The following is a 19807-nucleotide window of genomic DNA, read 5'->3' as shown; positions in this document are numbered from 1 at the left end:
CACTGGACTATTCTAATGCCCTGTTATCATTTAAAAAATAAATTATATATAATTATACACCAGTCTCTCAAAAGACAAAACTGTCCTATGACTAAATTAATGATGGTTTAATACGAGCAAATAAACAACGCCACAAGCGTCATGAATGAGAGTCCAGCACTTAATTTCTAACATATGGAGCATGGTGGTACACCTGGTCCAGCTAAGATTTCCCTCACTCCTTTTGTTTCACACAGTCTGGTCTAAGTTGCAGACAGCCTCAAACCACTGTGCAAACGGAATGCTACAGATGGTGCCTCATAGTAAAGACACTGCATTCCATGCACAGAAGTCTAAGGTGCATTTGCTAACCTCAGCATGCTCTGGGCAAACATGGACTAATGTAGACCCCAAACAGCTCCAGTAGGCTTGATAGACTCATCTCTGCTTCCATGGGTATGTTTCATAATTTAAACACAAACAAAAAAAAAAACATTTTTAATGAGCATCTTCCTTCCAAACCAGATCTTTCCCTTCAAAAGCTCAGCAACACATTTTTGGTGCACAGATGATAAGCAAGCACTTGCAACAGAGATAAAAAAAAGAAGGAACCAGGCCACTATTGACCAATTTCAATTGGGCAAATGTATAGAAAGAAAAAAAAAAAGAGTTACATATATAACTTCAAAGACATTCAACCTTGACCCAATTTTCAAATAAACATATGGAGCCAGATCCAGTAATAGGTGCTGGGCCGAGTGCTTAGTGTGGATTTCCACACCCACCTTTGGACACAAACTGAAACCTGGTGTATATCTTGGTACACAAGTTTGTTGTGCAACCCCCAAATTCAGTAATACTGCACAAAACTTTCTGGAATGCCTCTGACCTGTCCATGCCCCTCCCATGGACATGCCTCCTTTTGGGTTGCATGCAAGAAGATTTAGGCGCAATTCTTTATAGAATCATGCATAGGCAATTGTGTGCACAAATCCAAATTGGTGCCAATTAATGACAATTAATATTATTAGCAGCCGATTATTGTCAGTTGCTCCATTAACTAACTTAGTAGCACATGCAACTCAGGATCACACCCAAATTTGGGCAACCTTTATAGAATCCAGAGAACGCTGCACGCACAAGTCAACTCTGAATACTGGGTTGTTAAAATGACTAAGAAACATAGTTATGAGTGTGGACTAATCATCAAGATGTGCCATTTTACCATTCTCTCATGCTATTTTAGCAAAGGTCCCATTTTATGCAATGAGAGCTAGTTACTAATAATCTGGGTTAACAGTAAAATACCCATCTTAAACAGTAGCCCACGTTGATAACTTTCCCCTTAATGTAAAAAGAAACAGCTCAAGAAATTGAAATCACTGCTCTATGTCATAAAAGTGAGCCGAGTACAGAGAAATCAAGCCTGAAATCACTGCTCTATGTAATAAAAGTGAGCCGAGTACAGAGAAATCAAGCCAATGTAAGTAACATCACTAATAATGTTGGTTCTTAGGCATTGGTTGAATAAGGTATTATGACATCACAATTTCAGCTACCGGAGACTGGTAACGGTAGCCCACACTGAAACTGTAAAACAGCAAGGGGAAAGTTATCAGTCTCCAGTAGCTGATATTGTGATGTCATAATGCCTTATTCAACCAATGCCTAAGAGCCAACGTTATTAGTGATGTTACATTGGCTTGATTTCTCTATACTCGGCTCACTTTTATTACATATAGAAGTGATTTCAAATTCTAGAGCAGTTTCTTTTTACTTTAATTAATGGGGAAATTATTTAGATTGTAAGTTCTTCTGGGCAGGGACTCTTTGTATCGTGTTCAGCGCTGCGTGCGTCTGGTAGCGCTATACAAATGCTAATAATAATAATAATAAATTATCAACGTGGGCTGCCTTTAAGATGTGCTATTTTACTGTTAACCCCAATTATTAGTAACTAAGTCTCATTGCATATAATGAGGCCTGTGCTAAAATAGAATGAGTTAGTGGTAAAATAACACGTCTTAAGAGTAGCCCATACTGAAACTCTAAACACCAAGGGGGAAAGTTAAGACATGTTATGTTACTACTAACTCATATTTTAGCACAGGCCTCATTTTATGCAATGGGACATAGTTAATAACTGGGGTTAACAGTAAAATAACACATCTTGAAGGTAGCCCATATTTGTTACCTTTCCCCCTAAACATACACGAATTACTCAATGCAAAATAAGGTATAAAGTTGTTTATGCACATAACTTTTGAAAATTTAAGTTACACGTGGAAATATTTAATATGTCCCTCCCAATCCCCCTAAGGAATGCCTCTTTTTTTGTGTGATGAAATTACATGCATATTTATTAGCAGCTCAACATCCACACTGAATGCATGCAGTGGAATTACACTCATAACTACTTTTTTGTGCATCTAAATTCTTACCAAGCTTTTGGAAATGTATCCCTTATTCATATGCAACAAGAGCACAAGCGTTGCATGAAATACAGTTATGATAGCACACCATCAGAGGTGACAACATCCAAAGGAGACAATGGAAACTTATATAATTCTACTGGGAAATCCTTTGGGACAGGGCTGACAGAATCAACATGTGCATTCACTGAAACAAGCCCAACAACAAAATAATGGCTACCTTGGGCTGAGAACAGCATCTTTCCCTTCTCCTCTTAGATGCAGATGATCAAAAGCTCTGAACTGTTCCAAACAGCTCTCTAAAATTAGCACCTGAATAGCGCGGGGCAATAACTCTCCTATGATCATAACTAATAGTAAGCAAATTCATGTGTGATATTAGTTCTGATCATAGGGGCACTTCTGCAGGAGCATTATGCCTATCCAAAAGAAGCCTAGACCTGTCAAACATTTCAAGGAGCTGGAAGTCTGGTGGACCTCCAAAGAAGAGCCCCCCCACCCCCCTCCCTGCCAGAACAGCCCAACCCACCCCTCCCTGACAGAACCCAACCCCCCCCCCCCACGCCTCTCTGACAGAATAGAGGGCTGGACCTCTAGCCCTCCCCTGGTGGACTAGCGACCCCCCCCCCCCCCCCGGGATGCACTGGGCAGGGCTTCCCTACCATATAAGGGAGAAAGGATGCACTGAGCTGGGCAGGGCAGGGAGCCATTTTGGAGGCAGCGCTGGAAGGAGGAAGGAGTGCTACTCCCTCTTCCGTCATTGAAGGTATGACGGAGGGATTGGAGGGGGTCAGTAGACTACTAGACCACCAGGGGAGGGATGGAAATCCAGCCCTCTCTATTCTGTTGGAGAACATGGGGGGTTGGGCTCTTCTGGCGGGGGAGGGAATGGAGGGGCCTCCTAGCATGCAGACGCACGCTGGACAGGGCTCCCCTTTCTTCCCCAATTCTCTGTAAACCCTAACACCACCTCCAAACTGCTGTGGGGTTTACAGCGGTAGCAGCGCCCTAGTTTGGCATGCTGCTTGTTGAGCATTGGGGAGGAATACAGCTGTCCCTGTTTAGCATGCATTTGCATGCTATTAGTGTTCAAAGCCAGCAAGCACACTGTTACACATGCTAGCAGTCTCTAATCCTGGAACACAGGTGCTAGTCAAGCGCCAATTGCCTCTAGCACCCGTGTTTGCTTTTGATCATCTGGGCCTCAGTGCACTACATGGCCAAATGCACAGTGCTATTTCCTCATTATTTCTCTCTGCTCTCCAAAAGCTCATATTGCCTTTGCAAAAAAAACAGGTCTAGTCAGAGCTGACATAGCCTTTAGGTGACCTACGTGGACACCTAGGGCGGCAGCTTTTGGGGGCAGCAAAAGTAGCAGTCGACATGGAAGAAACGATGTCTGGACAGTCGCAAACGCTCAAAGAACCACTGGTGAATTCTCTTACCTGCAGGGAGGACAGGCCACTTTCAAAATAAACCATTTACCCAGGTAAACAGCTTTTGGAAATAGCCCTCATTATGTACCCATTTTTTAAATGTCTTGTTAGTAAAATCAGGCAGTGGTGATTACAGCATAATTAAACTTCAGAAGAATACAATCACCTGTTCAGTTATCTTTAACAGCTTTGGTCGGATGTGAAATTCTGGGAACCTCAGTCAGGCACACAAACAGGTACGCAGTTATGTACAGCTGTATGCATAATTCCAGTTAGGGCCAGATTCTATATATAGCTTTTAAAACATCCGCAGAGAAAACATTTCAGCCAAAGCGTATTCTATAAGATTTAGGCGCAGTATGCACAATACACTTAGTTGATATCCCAGCGCCTAAAACTACTTGACTACGCGCCTCCATTTACACCAACAAAAATGAGGCGTACATCCCTGCACGTATATAATTCTACTGGGTATTAAGCCAATTACATTACGTGCGTTGTTATGGAATATGCTTAGATTTCAGCTCAGAACGCTAGGCGCAATATATAGAATATGTCAGTTAGCGCCTACGTGCTAAAAGGATAATTCAATATATGGCTATTCAGCACAGAAAAGAGGCAGCAATGGCAGATCCACGGGAAAACACACCTGTACGCCCATTTATAGAAAAGTGCCTAAGTGTTTCCGTGTGGATCTGCAAAGGAGGCACGGCCGGGTTGGAGTGTTCCCTTAAAACGCACGCAGTGTAACAGTTGGGCCTGGATTTACACCTGGTTTCAGTCTAACTCCTCGTGCCCAAAGCACAGCGTGGATCCCGGAACTAAAGGGAGCCAATCTCGGAATGCCCGTTATAGAATACAATTCTACGTCGATTTTTTTTTCCAGCAATTAAAGTGCCATTTACTGAATCTAGCTTTAAGCACATAACCGCAAGAGGGGCATACATGTGAGCAGGGCATGGGCAGGTTCCGCATTTACATTACTCTATATGCGTCGCGTGTAAGTTATGCGCATAAGCATTGGTATTATCACTTGCACCTGATCTAAATGCATGCGCCTAAATGTTGGTACATAAATGCAGACTTATGCTAGTTGCTATAATGGAATCTAGCCGCAGAGATGCCATTATAGAATAGTATTTAATGACCAATATTTTGCCAGCCTTTTGGCACCTAAGTTTTGGCAGCTTTATACTGAATTGCCCCCCTAAATGCCCTAGACAAATCTCCAGCTTTGCACTACCCTACCACCCCCCCCCCCCCAGCTCTGAGATTTTGATAATTCTAATCAATCATAACCTCCCCAAAACTACTCTTCCAGAACAATCCAGTAAAAACACATAATTGGACAGCATATTTTTTTAAATAGTGAACTTTGTATAGGCTAACGGCCAACTATTTAGAAAAAAAACCCTATATAATAAGAATTAGAGCTATACTGAATAGCATATTTTAATATTCGGCTGAATATAAATAATGGAAAATATTATATTGTTTGGCCGAATACGAATAATTGGCATTGAGTTTAACATAACAAATAATAAAAGAAGCAACATGAAATCAGAGATCAAATATATATTTCAGTAGGATTTAGCACAGTAGAGCCCCAGGTTATTTGTATTCTAACTTAAATCGCTATTCGGCAGAATATGGCACTGTTCGGGGCTGAATCGAATACAAATATTCAGTAAAGCCCTAATAAGAATAATAAACAAACTTTTTCTATACCATCTCAACTGTCTCAGGACAGTTTACAACATGAGAGAAGACATAATGACATATAGTAAGAATATGATATCAAATATAACAAAAACAAGCTAGTAATTACATACATTAAACATAAATTAAAAACAAAACCCAACTTACATTAGCAAAAATACTTAATAAATAAATAAGCCCTTAAAAGTTTACAAAAACACACAAGTAGATTCGCATCTAATTTTCTGAAGATAAAGAGTTCAATAAATTGGTAGCCTCTGCATTAAACTTCTTACAACAGGCAAACCGAGTCAAAGAGACAGAGGGAAATTCAAACATTGATATGAATCAATTGAGTGGATACTAAATTAGGCCAAATATAGGGGTCAATCACCATACATCACATGCCCAGTCCACGCAATGACAACGACCATACCACAGGCACAAACACACCTACGAAGAGTCAGGAAGAAGAACACAGGAGCAACCACCACAGTCAAGTCCAGGGGACTCATTACCAGCCAAAGGAGTAAGAGACAGCACCTGAAATACCCCTGAGCAAAGAAAAATACACATTTTCTGAGTTATGCATGAATCAAAATGGAAGGGAAAGACGGGGACCAGGAAAAGGAAGAGTGGCTCCTAAAGAAATCTGAGCTACAGTCTTTCAACTTCCTGAAGAAAATGGACTAACCACAATCCAGTCCAATAAAGTGCACAAATTGAAACAACACATTTAAATATTGCTAATTACCGTGTTTCCCCGAAAATAGGACATCCTCCGAAAGTAAGACCTAGTAGAGGTCTTGCTGCAATTTGAAAATATAAGGCCTCCCCCGAAAATAAGACCTAGCAGGGGAGGCCTTATTTTTCGGGGAAACATCAGGGTCACCCCCCCACCCGAGATCGCCGGCTCCCCCCCTCGATCAGCGGCTCCCCCCGCCCTCAGTCGCTCCCGGAACTAACCTCTTAACCGCTTCCTTTCACCTTCGCACTCGCCACAAGCAGCAGGGCTGGCCACTCCTTCCTTCCGTGTCCCGCCCTCGCCTGACGTTACATTACGTCAGGCGAGGGCGGGACATGGAAGGAAGGAGTGGCCTGCCCTGCTGCTTGCGGCGAGTGCGAAGACGAATGGTGAAAGGAAGCATTTAAGAGGTTAGTTCCGGGAGCGACTGAGGGCAGGGGGAGCCGCCGATCGAGGGGGGGAGCCGGCGATCTCGGGTGGGGGGGGTGACCCCGATGTTTCCCCGAAAAATAAGGCCTCCCCTGAAAATAAGACCTAGCAGGTCTTGGGGAGCAAAATTTAATATAAGACAGTGTCTTATTTTCGGGGAAACACGGTAGGAGTAGTGAAGGGAGTTACTTATTCCCAAAAATCCTTCTTTCACAAATAAATGTATTTCCTGTTCCATGAGATGACAAGACACTGAAACCGATGGTTTATCAATGCAGCAGCAACTCAGACCAGGGCATTTCTAGAACCCCCCCCCCCCCCCCCCCCCCCCCCCCAAAAAAAAAAAAGCCCAAATGTCCCAAACAGCATAAAATATATAGAAAACATACGATCATAAGTGTTGCCATACTGGGATACAGAGGTTCATCAAGCCCAGCATCCCGTTTCCAACAGCGGCCAATCCAGGTTACAAGTATCTACCAAGATCCCAAAACAGTACATTTTATGCTGCTTATCCTAGAAAAAAGCAGTGGATTTTCCCCAAGTTCGTCTTAATAATGGCTTATGGACTTTTATTTTAGGAAGCTAGCCAAACCTTTTTCAAACCCCGCTAAGCTAATTGCTTTTACTACATTCTCTGGCAATGAACTTCAGAGTTTAATTACACATTGAGTGAAGAAACATTTTCCCTAATTTTTTTAATGTACTACTTTGTAGCTTCATTGCGTGCCCCCTAGTCCTAGTATTTTTGGAAACAGTAAACAAGCGATTCACGTCTACCCGTTCCACTCCATTCATTATTTTATAGACCTCTATCATATCTTCCCTCAGCCGTCTTTTCCCCAAGCTGAAGAGCCCTAGCCACTTTAGCTTTTCCTCATAGGGAAGTCATCTCATCCCCTTTATCATTTTCATTGCCCTTCTCTGTACCTTTTCTAATTCCACTATATCTTGTTTGAGATGTGGTGACCAGAATTGCACACAGTATTTGAGAAGTAATCACACCATAGAACAATACAAAGGAATTATAACGTCCTCATTTTTGTTTTCCATTCCTTTCTTAATAATACCTAACATTCTATTTGCTTTCTTAGCCGCCGCTTAAAACAGAAAAAAATCTTGAGAACAAAAAACTGAAGTGTAGAGTAAAATCAGTATAAGTGGGACTCCGATATAATGCTATGACTGGGATCCATAAAATGTTGGGTCACGTTATAGCGGAGTCGAGAACATAAACATAATTCAACCAAAAATTCATGTCTTGCAAAAGGAACTGTATGCTTAAAAAAAAAAAAAAAAAGGGAGCCAAGACATGATCATGTTATATGTGGATTTGTGTTATTGTGGGGCGCATTCAGGGCTTTTTTTGAGGGGGTACTGAGTACCGACACCTTTGTCTGCTAAAATTGACCCATGGCCCCCAAGTTTTAATGATAGAGCTCAGGTCTACACGCCAATTCTGTCCTGTAATAGATTCTGTGACTGGTTGCAGGGGGCCTGGCTATTATGGGGTAGGTCCCTCAGTGATCACCCCACTCCTGAAGGGTGGCCTAGCATTTGAGTACCGGTACCTTTTTTGCAAAAAAAAACACATGGCGTATTATATCAGGGTTCCGCTGTACTCAATATAGTCCCCGATTATGTAAGTGGCAAAGTTCCAGCCACACTGTGTGAGATTCAGCTCCAGGCCTGGTCATGCTGCTATTTATTTATTTATTTTTATTACATTTGTACCCCGCACTTTCCCACTCATGGCAGGCTCAATGCGGCTTACATGGGGCAATGGAGGGTTAAGTGACTTGCCCAGAGTCACAAGGAGCTGCCTGTGCCTATTCCACTAGCAACATTCCATGTAGAAGTTGGCCCTTGCAGATCACCAACGTGGCCGCGCAGGCTTCTGCTTCTGTGAGTCTGACGTCCTGCACGTATGTGCAGGACGTCAGACTCACAGAAACAGAAGCCTGCGCAGCCTTCTACATGGAATGTTGCTAGTGGAATAGCAACATTCCATCTAGAATCTCCAATAGTAGCAACATTCCATGTAGAATCTCCAATAGTATCTATTTTATTTTTGTTACATTTGTACCCTGCGCTTTCCCACTCATGGCAGGCTCAATGCGGCTTACATGGGGCAATGGAGGGTTAAGTGACTTGCCCAGAGTCACAAGGAGCTGCCTGTGCCTGCAGTGGGAATCAAACCCAGTTCCCCAGGACCAAAGTCCACCACTCTAACCACTAGGCCACTCCATAAACACTGTCTCAAGAACCCTCAAAATTCACCAGCTCCCAAGTCACCCTTTTTTAACCCAAACTTGGGGAAGAAAATCAAACACGGAAAATAGTATGGACTTCCAGCAGGACCAGTAAAATAAAGCCCAATCAAATATTAGTCACAAATACGTTTCAAACAAAAAGTTGTAAAATAGACAATTAGACTGTCAAAAAGTTTAACCCTTTAATTACATATAATTTATGTGTGCTTACGTAGCTATATATGGTTACACAGATAGACAAGTCCAAACAGAGCAAAGATGACACCAATGATAACCAGCTGTGGAGATAAAAGTAAACAAGTATCCTTTATTGAAAGCACCAGCTGAAAGGACCCGACACAGGCCTTGCTTTGATGGATGCAGCCACCTGCATCAGGGGTCAAGAATCAAAAAACCGATGAATGCATCTGGTGCATCTGGCAACAGCAGAAAAACAAACTTGTCTACATACTGGAACACAAAGCACCATCCAAAGTCATACCTCTACTCTGTTTGGACTTGTTATTGTGACGTAGAGGTTTCTTCCTGCTTTTGCTTTTTACACAGATAGACATACACACATCAGTATATTTACATACACACAGGGCTGCCGAGAGACTGGGCCGGGCCCCGCCCCCTCCGTCCACCACCGGGCCGGGCCCCCCTGAATTAAAATCATAGCGCCTCACCTCGACCACGCTCCATGTGAAAGAAGCGCAGCAGCGGCAAGTCTGCAGATCGCCTCCCTTCGGGCGTTCCCTCTCTGTGTCCCGCCCTCGTGTTAGATACATCAGATGAGGGCGGGACACAGGGAGGGAAGGCCTGAAAAAAGGCGATCTGCAGACTGCCGCTGCTGCGCTTCTTTCACATGGAGCAAGGTCCAGGTGAGGCGCTATGGTTTGAATTCAGGAGGGCCCGGCCCGGTGGTGGATGGAGGGGGGCGGGTGGAGGGGACCGCGGCGCCAGGCCCCCCTTGGAGGCCCGGGCCCAGGGAATTTGTCCCCCCTGCCCCCCCCTCTCGGCAGCCCTGCATACATACACACACACAGAGGTACAAACTGCTTTAGCGACATTCAAGAATTCTGTCCTTACCTCATCCATTTTTTCAGAGGTTGGCGTCTGATCACCTAGAGGCAGTTCTTGTGTAGTACACTCTGGATTGCACGCCCTGCTTAGCTGAGTGGGCTGGTCAATGGGCGTTAGACCAGCCTCAGACGCTGTCCGTGAACTCTGACCAAGAGATGCCGTCCCAAGTATTGGCTCGTCATCGTCAGAGTCTGGCAAGGGGGTGGGACTAATGTCCTCAAAGCCTGCGCTGGAAGGGCGGGAGGAGGGGGTTATGCCTCTGAAATGGGGTTGGAGGTTGCAAGTAAACGGTGGAATGGGAGAGAGCTGGGAGGAGGAGGACGATATCGGGCTGCCCTCCATCCGCACCTCATTGTCCGAGTCATGTTCATTAAAGAACGGTAGCTTTGTTCTCTGCTCTTTCAAGAGCATTTCTATCCTTGAGTCCAAGCTGTCGTGCTGCATTTCAGACTCCATGGTGGGAGTTCCAGGTGTTTCGCTCCGTTCAGGAGTTCGGCCACTTTGTTCACTGGGGCAGTCAGCATCTGGCAGAGGGGGCTTGTCCTGCTTTTCCTTGAGCGGTACAAAATCAATACTGACAGCACTGTGTTCTACTAACGGCTCCGACGGAGGCGCGGGCCGCCTGTATTCAAGGTCTCTAGAAGTCTGTGGATACGTCTGCTCTTCCGAGTGGGAATACATTTGTGCTTGGTAAGGAGAGAAGGCTGATTTATAGTTTGAACTTGAATGGGTCAGGGGAGGAGTCACAGCGTATGGTACTGGTTCCGATTGAGATTTATAGGGGCTAAACGTGTGCTCCAAGCCTCTGTACACCAATGAATTATGGACATAGCGATGGCTGGGCCGTCGATTGTAAGCATCGGTGAATTTTGTTTCGTGCCTCCTAGGCTTGTACCCAGACTCCTGTCCATAATGGTAAACTGGTGTTGTCTGCCGACTGGAATAGCTTGAATCTTGGGAAAAGGGGGTCCCGAGGCGTGGGGTATGAGGGGTTCCTTGAGACTGGGGGGTATACTGGCTGTAAGAATTCGGGGTGTCCTGCCGACTACTAGAGTAAGCTGTATCATGAGAATAAGGCGTACTACTGTTCGGGGTAACAGAGGCTCCCCCTGAGCAAAGTGTACTCTCTTTTATTCGCTTCAAGGGATCAGTCAACTGGTTGAAAACAGAAAAAGAAAAACAAAATTCCAAGTCAGACTTGAACAAATGAAGTCAGGACGTATGCAACTTTGAACGTGTATTTATTACATTACATTACATTATATGGCTTGTTTTCTTGTTTTATGGGACTCATTTTCAAAGTATTTACAAAGTACCATAATAGTAACCTTTGGTACCTGGTATGTCTAAGCGCTTTGAAAATGAGGCCCTATATCATATATAAAATGTTAAAAACTCATGAACTGGGACACATTCAAACATTGCAACTGAAATACAATCCGTATAATAACTAATCCCCTTTCAGAACGGATCTTTTGTTAAGAAATCCCTTCATGACCAGAAACACATTGATTTTTTTAACACAGGACACAAAAATAAAGGAACAAGAATTATCTTCTAAACTGTCCAACCAATCACATATATTTCACTGTGGCTTTGGAGGAAACGACTTCAAAAAGCTGGCTTGTTGGCTTCAAAATGCAACTGGAACAAAATCCCGATGCTAAGCCGCTGTTTTGCGACCTGCTTCTTCAGGAGCTTTGCAGCTCCTTTAATGCTGCCACTGTTTATTGCCAAACCTTCAAGACTTTGATCGAACTGGCCGGAAGCCTGGAGGCTCCCAAAGAAGCAGGTCGCGAAACAGCAGTGCCCTGTTAAAGCTGTCGGCGATGGAAAGTTAAGCTGCCTTCCTCGATATATTTTTTAATATATACTTACATAAAATTCATAAAATTGAAGATAAGGTTTAAGTTTGAAAAATTATATTAAAAATAATAAAAGTAGAATAAGATTTTTCTGACTTATGACGGAGTGGCTCAGCATTAGGATTTTGTTCCAGGTGCGTTTTGAAGCTGACAAGCAAGAGAGCTTTGAAAGTTTTTTCCTCCAAGCCACAGTGAACATAGGTTAGAATTCTTATTTATTTCACGTTATTACTTATTACAACGGTGTCATAAAGCAAAATATTAATACATGAAAATGATTTGCTTATACTGTGAAACTGGAGGGTTTTTTATTGCACAAAAGAGGGGCTGACCCACTGGCATCGCCACACGAAGTATCTGGGACTGATTACCCAGTCAGGTCTTCCACTGCCCAGGATGCCAAGGAGGCTGCCGCTAGTTGGAGAAGTGCCCTGCCTGGGCTCTGTTCATGAATTTTCAACAGCACTAGGACAAAGCTGGGGTGTTCCACTAAATTTGATGGTTTATCAGCAATAGTCAGCTGCTATTCAGATAGCTAAGCCAGTTTAAGGTAGGACGGCAAAAAGCTTACTATTTCACTAAACTCAGTAAAACTGCTCTTGATAACAGCACGGAGACAGGTCAGGCTCTGTTTTACCTGAATATTGCAAAACCTGGCTGGAGTCCGAGTTCCTTGATCTTTGGTCTCAGAAGATATCCATTGGCCCATAACAATATCCATGCAAACATCTGGTCATATCTCTATGGACACCGATGTCCCAAAACTTTTGAAAGGAAATGACTGCAGGATGTAGGGAGGGCATTATAAAATTATTCCTGTCAATATTCAGCTTGCAGCGGGAGCGTGTTTTTAACTGCTCATCGCTGCCGGCTAGATTAAACCCAGGTAGTTGGTGCTGGGCCATATCCGGGCAGGTTGGAGCATGCCCCCACCACCACCACCACCCCCTCCGCCTACTGCGTCCCCATCTCCCTTGCGCCCTGCAAATACATACCGCTCATATAACCCTGGGGACAGCCCTGCTGGTAATATCTGGGTCATTGGCAGCATCCAGAAGTTATGCAGGTACAGTTAACGTTTCAGTGTCGTACCCGCATAGCAGAGTGGCCAAAAACAGGACTGCTATTTAAGTGGTTTTACATGCCCCACTGGTTATCCAGGCACTGAATATCACCAGTGGCTGTATAACTTCTGGGTCCACCCGGACTCCAACCTCGGGACGCCCTGGCACTGCCTGGATTGAGATTCAAGGAACATGATTGATTTCTATTTTACATTATTGGAATTTCTTTAGAAGGTATTTTACATTGATGAGTTTCACAAGGATATAAGAGTACAACAAGTTAGTGATTTTCCAGTAGTGGAAATAAGAAGCCTCTTATGAAATTTATTAGATGTCAAATTACGCCTCCTGTGGGACCAGTCAACTTTCAATTGATCATTCAAGGTAATTAATATTATTACCATTATTGAACTCTGTGCAATTTTGATAGTGACCAGGACTGTTTATTATGAACTAAGGGGGTCTTTTACCAAGGCGTGCTAGCATTTTTAGCATGCGCTAATGATTAGCGTTCACTAGACACACCCATAGGAATATATGGGTGTCTCTAGCATTTAGCGCATGCTTAATTTTTAGCGCGCTAAGTGATCCTTTTACTAAGGTGTGCCGAAAAATGACCTGCGCTGGTATAGACATGTGTATTGAACGCACGCAGGTCCATTTTTCAGCACGCCTGCAACAAAGGCCTTTTTTTTTTGGCCAAAAATGGACGTGCAGCAAAATAAAAATTGGCGCACGTCCATTTTGAGTCTGAGACCTTACCACCGGCCATTGACTTAGCGGTAAGGTCTCACGTGTTAACCGTGTGGTAATCATCTACACGTGTAGAATGACAATCACCGTCCAGTTTCTGCCTCACACCAGAAAATAAAAATTATTTTCCGGTGCACGTAGCGGACGCGCATCAAGAATGAAATTACTGCAAGGGCCACGAGGTAGCCAGGCAGTAAGTCCAAATTGAAGTGCATTGGGCATACGTAGTAATAAGGCCCCTAAAAACGCTAGTGCGCCTTTGTAAAAGAGCCCCGAGACAGCAAGGTTTTGTCAACAAGTTTTTATGACATCAATAGGCCACAGGCAGTGCAAAGATTGGATGGTGGAGGCTCATCCATTATTGGCTAAGCTTCACAGTTCTGAGCCATAAATGATGACACTGTTCCATAAAATCTGAAACTTTTTTTATTTAGATTATTTGGAGCTTATGGGTTTTTGGGGTTATTTTTGTAGTACTACCTGGATTGTGCCAAGGCGGTTAGAGACGATATTCAGCAGCACCACCCTGTTAACTGCCACTGACTATCCGCAGATGGCCAGCAAACTGCGAGTTAACTAGGCAGGAGTATCTGCTGCCTGGTTTGATCCTTTTGAATATTGGGCCCACTGTGGCTAATTTGTGCAGGAGGCAGTTTATTTCTCAAGAAAACAGAGCAAATGACCCACATCATTTGCTTTTCTTCCTGTGCTACAACCCGGTGTCCAAATAATTTCCAGACTAAGAGTGGGGGCACATTCATCCTACATAGATAGAAAACCAGGTGGGGGGGGTCCCCCTCCAGTGCTAAAATATTTTTGGACTTCCCTTACTGAGGTGTTTTTCTTCATTCTGTGTCTGAGAAAGCTTATGCCAACTGTTCAAACTGACCAAGTGTGTTAATACCGAGGTCCAAGGAACATCCAGAAATCACTCTAAATTCCATTTCATCCAAGATCCTGGTTCACTGTTTTAATCTTTAAAAAAGCAACAGGATTTACTTCAGAAGAGACAAGGAAAGGATGTGGGTTGATAGATATAACCACTGGTGCAGGGAGAGAGGGTGGATATGTCCATTAAAATTCTATCAGAATAAAATTAATCTTAAAAAAGAAAGAAAAAAAAAAAGTTGCACTGAAAGAGCATGTCCACTACTAGCAAGCACAATCACACAAAAATACCAGACCCTTCCAATAGCTTTCTTCCTCCAAACTGTCACCCAGTGATGCCTCAAACAGAGCAAAATCAAGATTCTTCAGACTTGGCTCTCTACCTTTCACTGTCACATCCCCCACCCTCAGGCAAGTTAGTTAAATGCTCCGAAACGTTTACTCAAAATGGTACCCTTTATTTCTTAAAAATTCAAAATATGCGTGGCAAACTATTTGCTGCCTCCTGGCAAAGACCCAAGCTTTGACCATGAGTTTCAAAGGCTGTGAGGAAAATAGGACTTCATGTTAGAATTACTATGAAATTAAAGAAATCAAATCAATGTTAAAGATTAATTCACATCAGGAATTGTTTTCCTTGGTGACTAACAAGTTTAGGGGTCCTTTTACTAAGCTACGCTAAGAAATGGGGACTTTCCTGCATGCTAAGCCCATTTTTATTGCGTGACCGTTAGAAGGCCTTCTTTCAATTTGTTTCATTTATGGCCCTGCGTTAACGTTGGAACCGGAACCCTTGTAGCCACAAAGAAAAGTCACAACAAGGGCGACGAAAAAAAAGGGGGGTGGGAACAACAGATTATGTACCAGGGGCATATCTGGACTCTGGCGGTAGGGGGGGCCAGAGCCAGAGGGAGGGGGCACATTTTAGCCCCCCCTCCCCCGGTGCCACCAATCCCCCCCCCCCGCCATTTCCTGACCCCCCCCCCCGCCACTGCCAGACCCCCCCCTCGCCACCAATGACACTCTTCACCCCCTCCCGCCGCCGCCAACCCTCCCCCGCTGCTGTCACTTACCTTTGCTGGCGGGGGACCCCAACCCCCCGCCAGCCGAGGTCCTCTCTTCCATGCAGGCTGCAAGTTGCAATGCTTCCTGTTCTTCTGAGCCTGACGTCCTGCACGTACAACGCGCAGGACGTCAGACTGAGTTCCAAATTCTGAGTCTGACGTCCTGCACGTTGTACGTGCAGGACGTCAGACTCAGAAGAACAGGAAGCGAAGCGTTGCAACTTGCATCCTGCAAGGAAGAGAGGACTTCGGCTGGCGGGGGCTTGGAGTCCCCCGCCAGCAAAGATCAGCGACGGGTTGGTGGCGGGCAGGAGGGAGGGGGAGAGGGTCGATGGTAGGGGGGTCCAGGGCAAAATCTGCGGGGGCCCAGGCCCCTGTGGCCCCACGCAGATACGCTCCTGTTATGTACAAACTTGAACCTTTATTAAACATCCAGGACTCGACACGAGCCGTGTTTTGACCCACAAGGGCTTTCTTCAGGTGTCTCTTAGACTGGATGTATGCTGATGAAACTAGAATGATGCAGGTATGTTCGATATTTGTAACAAAGGGTAGTCCTTGTTATTTTCTTTTCAAAACACCTCATGAAACGCTTGAACTCCGGAAGTGGTGCATGCTGGGGGAGGAAATTACCACCAGGCTGCTGCGGTAGCCCAGAGGTACTTCCCTTTTAGCGAGCGGTAAGCCTCCGTTGGGCTTACTGCCGCTTCGTAAAAGGCCTCCTAAGAAAGGAATGTAAAAGCCATCAATGTGCAGAAAATCAGAGGTTTATGAGGAAAATGGCTTGTTATCAAATTGCCCAGAGTAAATACAGTTATTTATTTATTTGTTTATTTAAAAGTAAGAATTCAATGCTGAATGCTGTTTTGCGTATAGTTTTACCAGAGATAAGCAGAGGTATTCCTGGAAGTGAAGTTGAGGGAAAGTTTGGACCGATTTTGGATTTTCAAAAGAATGTGCATAAATGTTCTTGAAAATTCTGCGTACCCTTCAAAGCAGGTATAAAATGTATGCATGTAGTTTCAATGACACAATTTTCAAAGCAAGCGCACCTGTGCTTTCCCTTTGAAAACCGAAGTAACTGATGTGCACACTTGCTGTACAGGTTAAGTGGCCTATTACAAAATTATCCTCTAAACTTTCTGAAAATAATCCTTTGGGAACATAGATACCAAAGAAACAGTTTTCTCCCCCCAAACTGGATACTATTCCATAGCAATCTGTTCAGAAAGGTGACCCAAAATACTCTAAAAAGGCAGAGGATATAAACCTCCGAGGGAATTACTCATGAACTTGTATATGGAGCATTATTTCAGGTCCTCTCTTCACCCTTGCTAAAGGCCTGTGTCTCAAAAACTTGAGGAAGATTTCTTCTCTCATATCCCTGGCTAAGGCCCTTATTTTAGGAGCATTTCCACATGTAGATTGAATACATATATAAGGAGTGATGTTAGAAAGCTGCCATTTCATGTGGAGATCCACACCATGCAGGGATTTCAAGGGGCCAGGAGGGTGGGGGAGAGACAGGTGTATGCCCCATCTCACAGAGGAATATGCTTCTATGGAGAAAAATATCCCCTAAACGGTTTTACAGCCGTTCAGAGCCAGGCAGAGTTTTTTTTTTTTTTTTAATGCTCATTTCAGCTGGGGATTAAGGGAGTCAGTAAAACGTGTCCTAAAAATGCTGAAACCAACCACATCCCAGCCTGGACCTCTCAATTCCTATCTCCAAGTTCTATAGTATGTAAAATGGGGCTTTGCCGGTATTACATATGTATTCTTTTAGCAGGGTTAAAAAGTACCTCCCAATGATGTATATAAATCAGAACATGTGCACTGAATCTTTTTAATGTATGCATGCTCTTTTATCCCCTTTAGTTTCTCATTCAAACGAGTGCACAATAATTGCTTTATATTATTATTATTTTATTTTTATTGTTCTGCTCTTTTATGACTTAAACCTTTTTTCTTTTTTTTAATATTTTTGTAAGCCGTTCAGGCTGTTTGATGAAACAAGATATCAAGCATGATAAATACATAGGCAACATTTAACAGATACTTGCAGCTGATAATTTTCAAAGGAAAATGTTGTGCGGAGTTTCCCTTTCAAAACACGGCTGCAACACGTGTGGTTCCAAAGTGCCCATGAATATTATACAAATCTAGCCCCACAATGACTTCTTCCACAGAGGCCAGAACCAGACAGCTTGTGGGACTCTAGGGCCCTGGCCTCCATCCCACGGAGCCTGATTTCATCCTGACGTTTACTCAGCTCAGAGAGCTAGTCCCAGCCTTTCTGTCTAGTTTCAGCCTGGAAGAGTCCTTTCTGAGGCCATGACTCAAAGCCTGAGAGCACAGAAAGAGAAAAGGTACCTGCAGCAGTTCATTTACAGTTGGTGAAGCATCCAGCTCGCTGCCCACAGGAAGGGTCTGAGGAGTATATAACCCATTGACAAGCAGCTCATAGAAGCGCATCCGGGTCTCACCTGCAGAGGGCACAAGACACACAGGTGATTGAAAGGGCAGGTAGCAGCAGCTCACATTACTACACACATACCTTCCTTAGGTTCTCTGAAATGAATACTCACTTGAACCCCAATCTCACAGAGCTGCTGTTAGTAACATGTAATTTATCTTTAAAATCAAGCATGGTACCAGAAGAGCGGAGGGTGGCCAATGTAACGCCAATTTTTAAAAAAGGGTTCCAGAGGTGATCCAGGAAATTATAGTACAGTGCGCCTGACGTTGATTCTAGCAAAACAGGACAGAACAAAATTGCAAAGCATATACAAAAAGGTATGGATTAATAAGACGTGGAGGGGCATCTTAAGGTCTAAGTCTGATTTTGGACATTTTGCACAAAGCGTCCAATATCTGAATAGGAAAGAAGATCATTTTCGAAAAAGAAAAACGTCTATCTTTTGAAAAAAGAAAATACTGTTTCGAACAAGGTTTTGTGCTTTGGACATTTTGTTTTTTAATCCATTTTCAAAAAACAAACAAACTGCAAAACGTAGAAATTCATGCCATTGGGATGTAGGAGGAGCCAGCATTTTTAGAAGACTAGTCCTTCAGACATCCTAGGAGAGCAATGGGGCACCCTACAGGGCACTACTATGCACTTCATAAAAATGCTCCCAGGTCACATCTCACCTTTGCTCCCTTACCTTGTCCCCTGAGCCCTCCAAAACCCACTACCTCCCACTGTAGACCATGACAGTAGCCCTTATGGGTGAAGGGGTCATCTATATTTATTTATTTATTTTATTTGGTGCATTTTTACCCCACATTTTCCCACATAAGCAGGCGCAATGCGGCTTACATTAAGTCAAGAGTATACAATTCAATATAGAGATGGCACAGAAACAGAATGTGACAGGAGGGGAAGGTACACGGGATGACACGGGCAAAGGACAGGGGTGAAGAGCCAACAAGTGGTAGAGGTTAAACAGTGGAGTAGCCAGGGGAATAAGCCTTGGTGAATAAGAAGGTCTTTAAGGACTTCTTGAACTGCCGATGGTCGACAAGCTCCTTAAGCTGTCGTGGCAGGACATTCCAGGATTGTGTGCTGATGTAGGGGAAGGACGAAGCATAAAGAGACTTGTATATTTTTATTGGCATTGGCGCAATCAGGTGCATCTCCTGGCCTCTTGGGAGGCTAGGGATTCTAAACAATCGCCTAAACGTAGAGTGCGTTTTCTACAGATTTGGACACCATACCTGCAAATGCTCAGTCCAAGGGGACGTAGTCTGCTTGTTAATGCTTGATAAATAGCGGCATACTGGAGAGTAAGGGTAGCATGTAGTAGTAAATTAAATTAGTCTAGAGCGGATTCTGCCTGCAAGGGGGAGGAGGTATTGGGTGGGGGGTTGGAGGGGTTGAGTGTGATGCATATGGCTAAAGCCTGGCAGTGCTTTAGAGCTTTAATGTTTAATTTTCTGATATTGTGTGATAAGCACTATCTTACCTAATGAAGTATTAAAGTGTATGATATTAGGAACATGAGTCATTTAACATCTAATGTTAGCATGGGCTAAGGAATCGTTCAGAGGGGAGGGGGGAGAAAATGGGGATGAAAAGTGTTTGGCAAAGTTGAATATGTTGCAAGAATGCTG

The 19807-nt window shown here is 43.8% G+C and overlaps 1 protein-coding gene across 3 annotated transcripts in view; it reads right to left on the bottom strand.

The window, feature by feature from the left end:
- The window catches only part of SETD1B (SET domain containing 1B, histone lysine methyltransferase), a 127266-nt gene that overhangs the window by 88403 nt on the left and 19056 nt on the right, over window positions 1-19807 (bottom strand). For all 3 annotated transcript variants that reach the window (XM_030219359.1, XM_030219357.1, XM_030219358.1), the window contains exons 5-6: window positions 18065-18177; window positions 10064-11212 (exon numbers count right to left, since the gene is read on the bottom strand). In XM_030219359.1, the coding sequence (XP_030075219.1) occupies window positions 10064-11212; window positions 18065-18177 (1262 nt within the window). The remainder of the gene's footprint in view (window positions 1-10063; window positions 11213-18064; window positions 18178-19807) is intronic.

This window comes from Microcaecilia unicolor, chromosome 11 (assembly GCF_901765095.1).
Source record: "Microcaecilia unicolor chromosome 11, aMicUni1.1, whole genome shotgun sequence".
NCBI lineage: Eukaryota > Metazoa > Chordata > Amphibia > Gymnophiona > Siphonopidae > Microcaecilia > Microcaecilia unicolor.
This window is presented reverse-complemented; position numbering and strand designations above follow the sequence as displayed.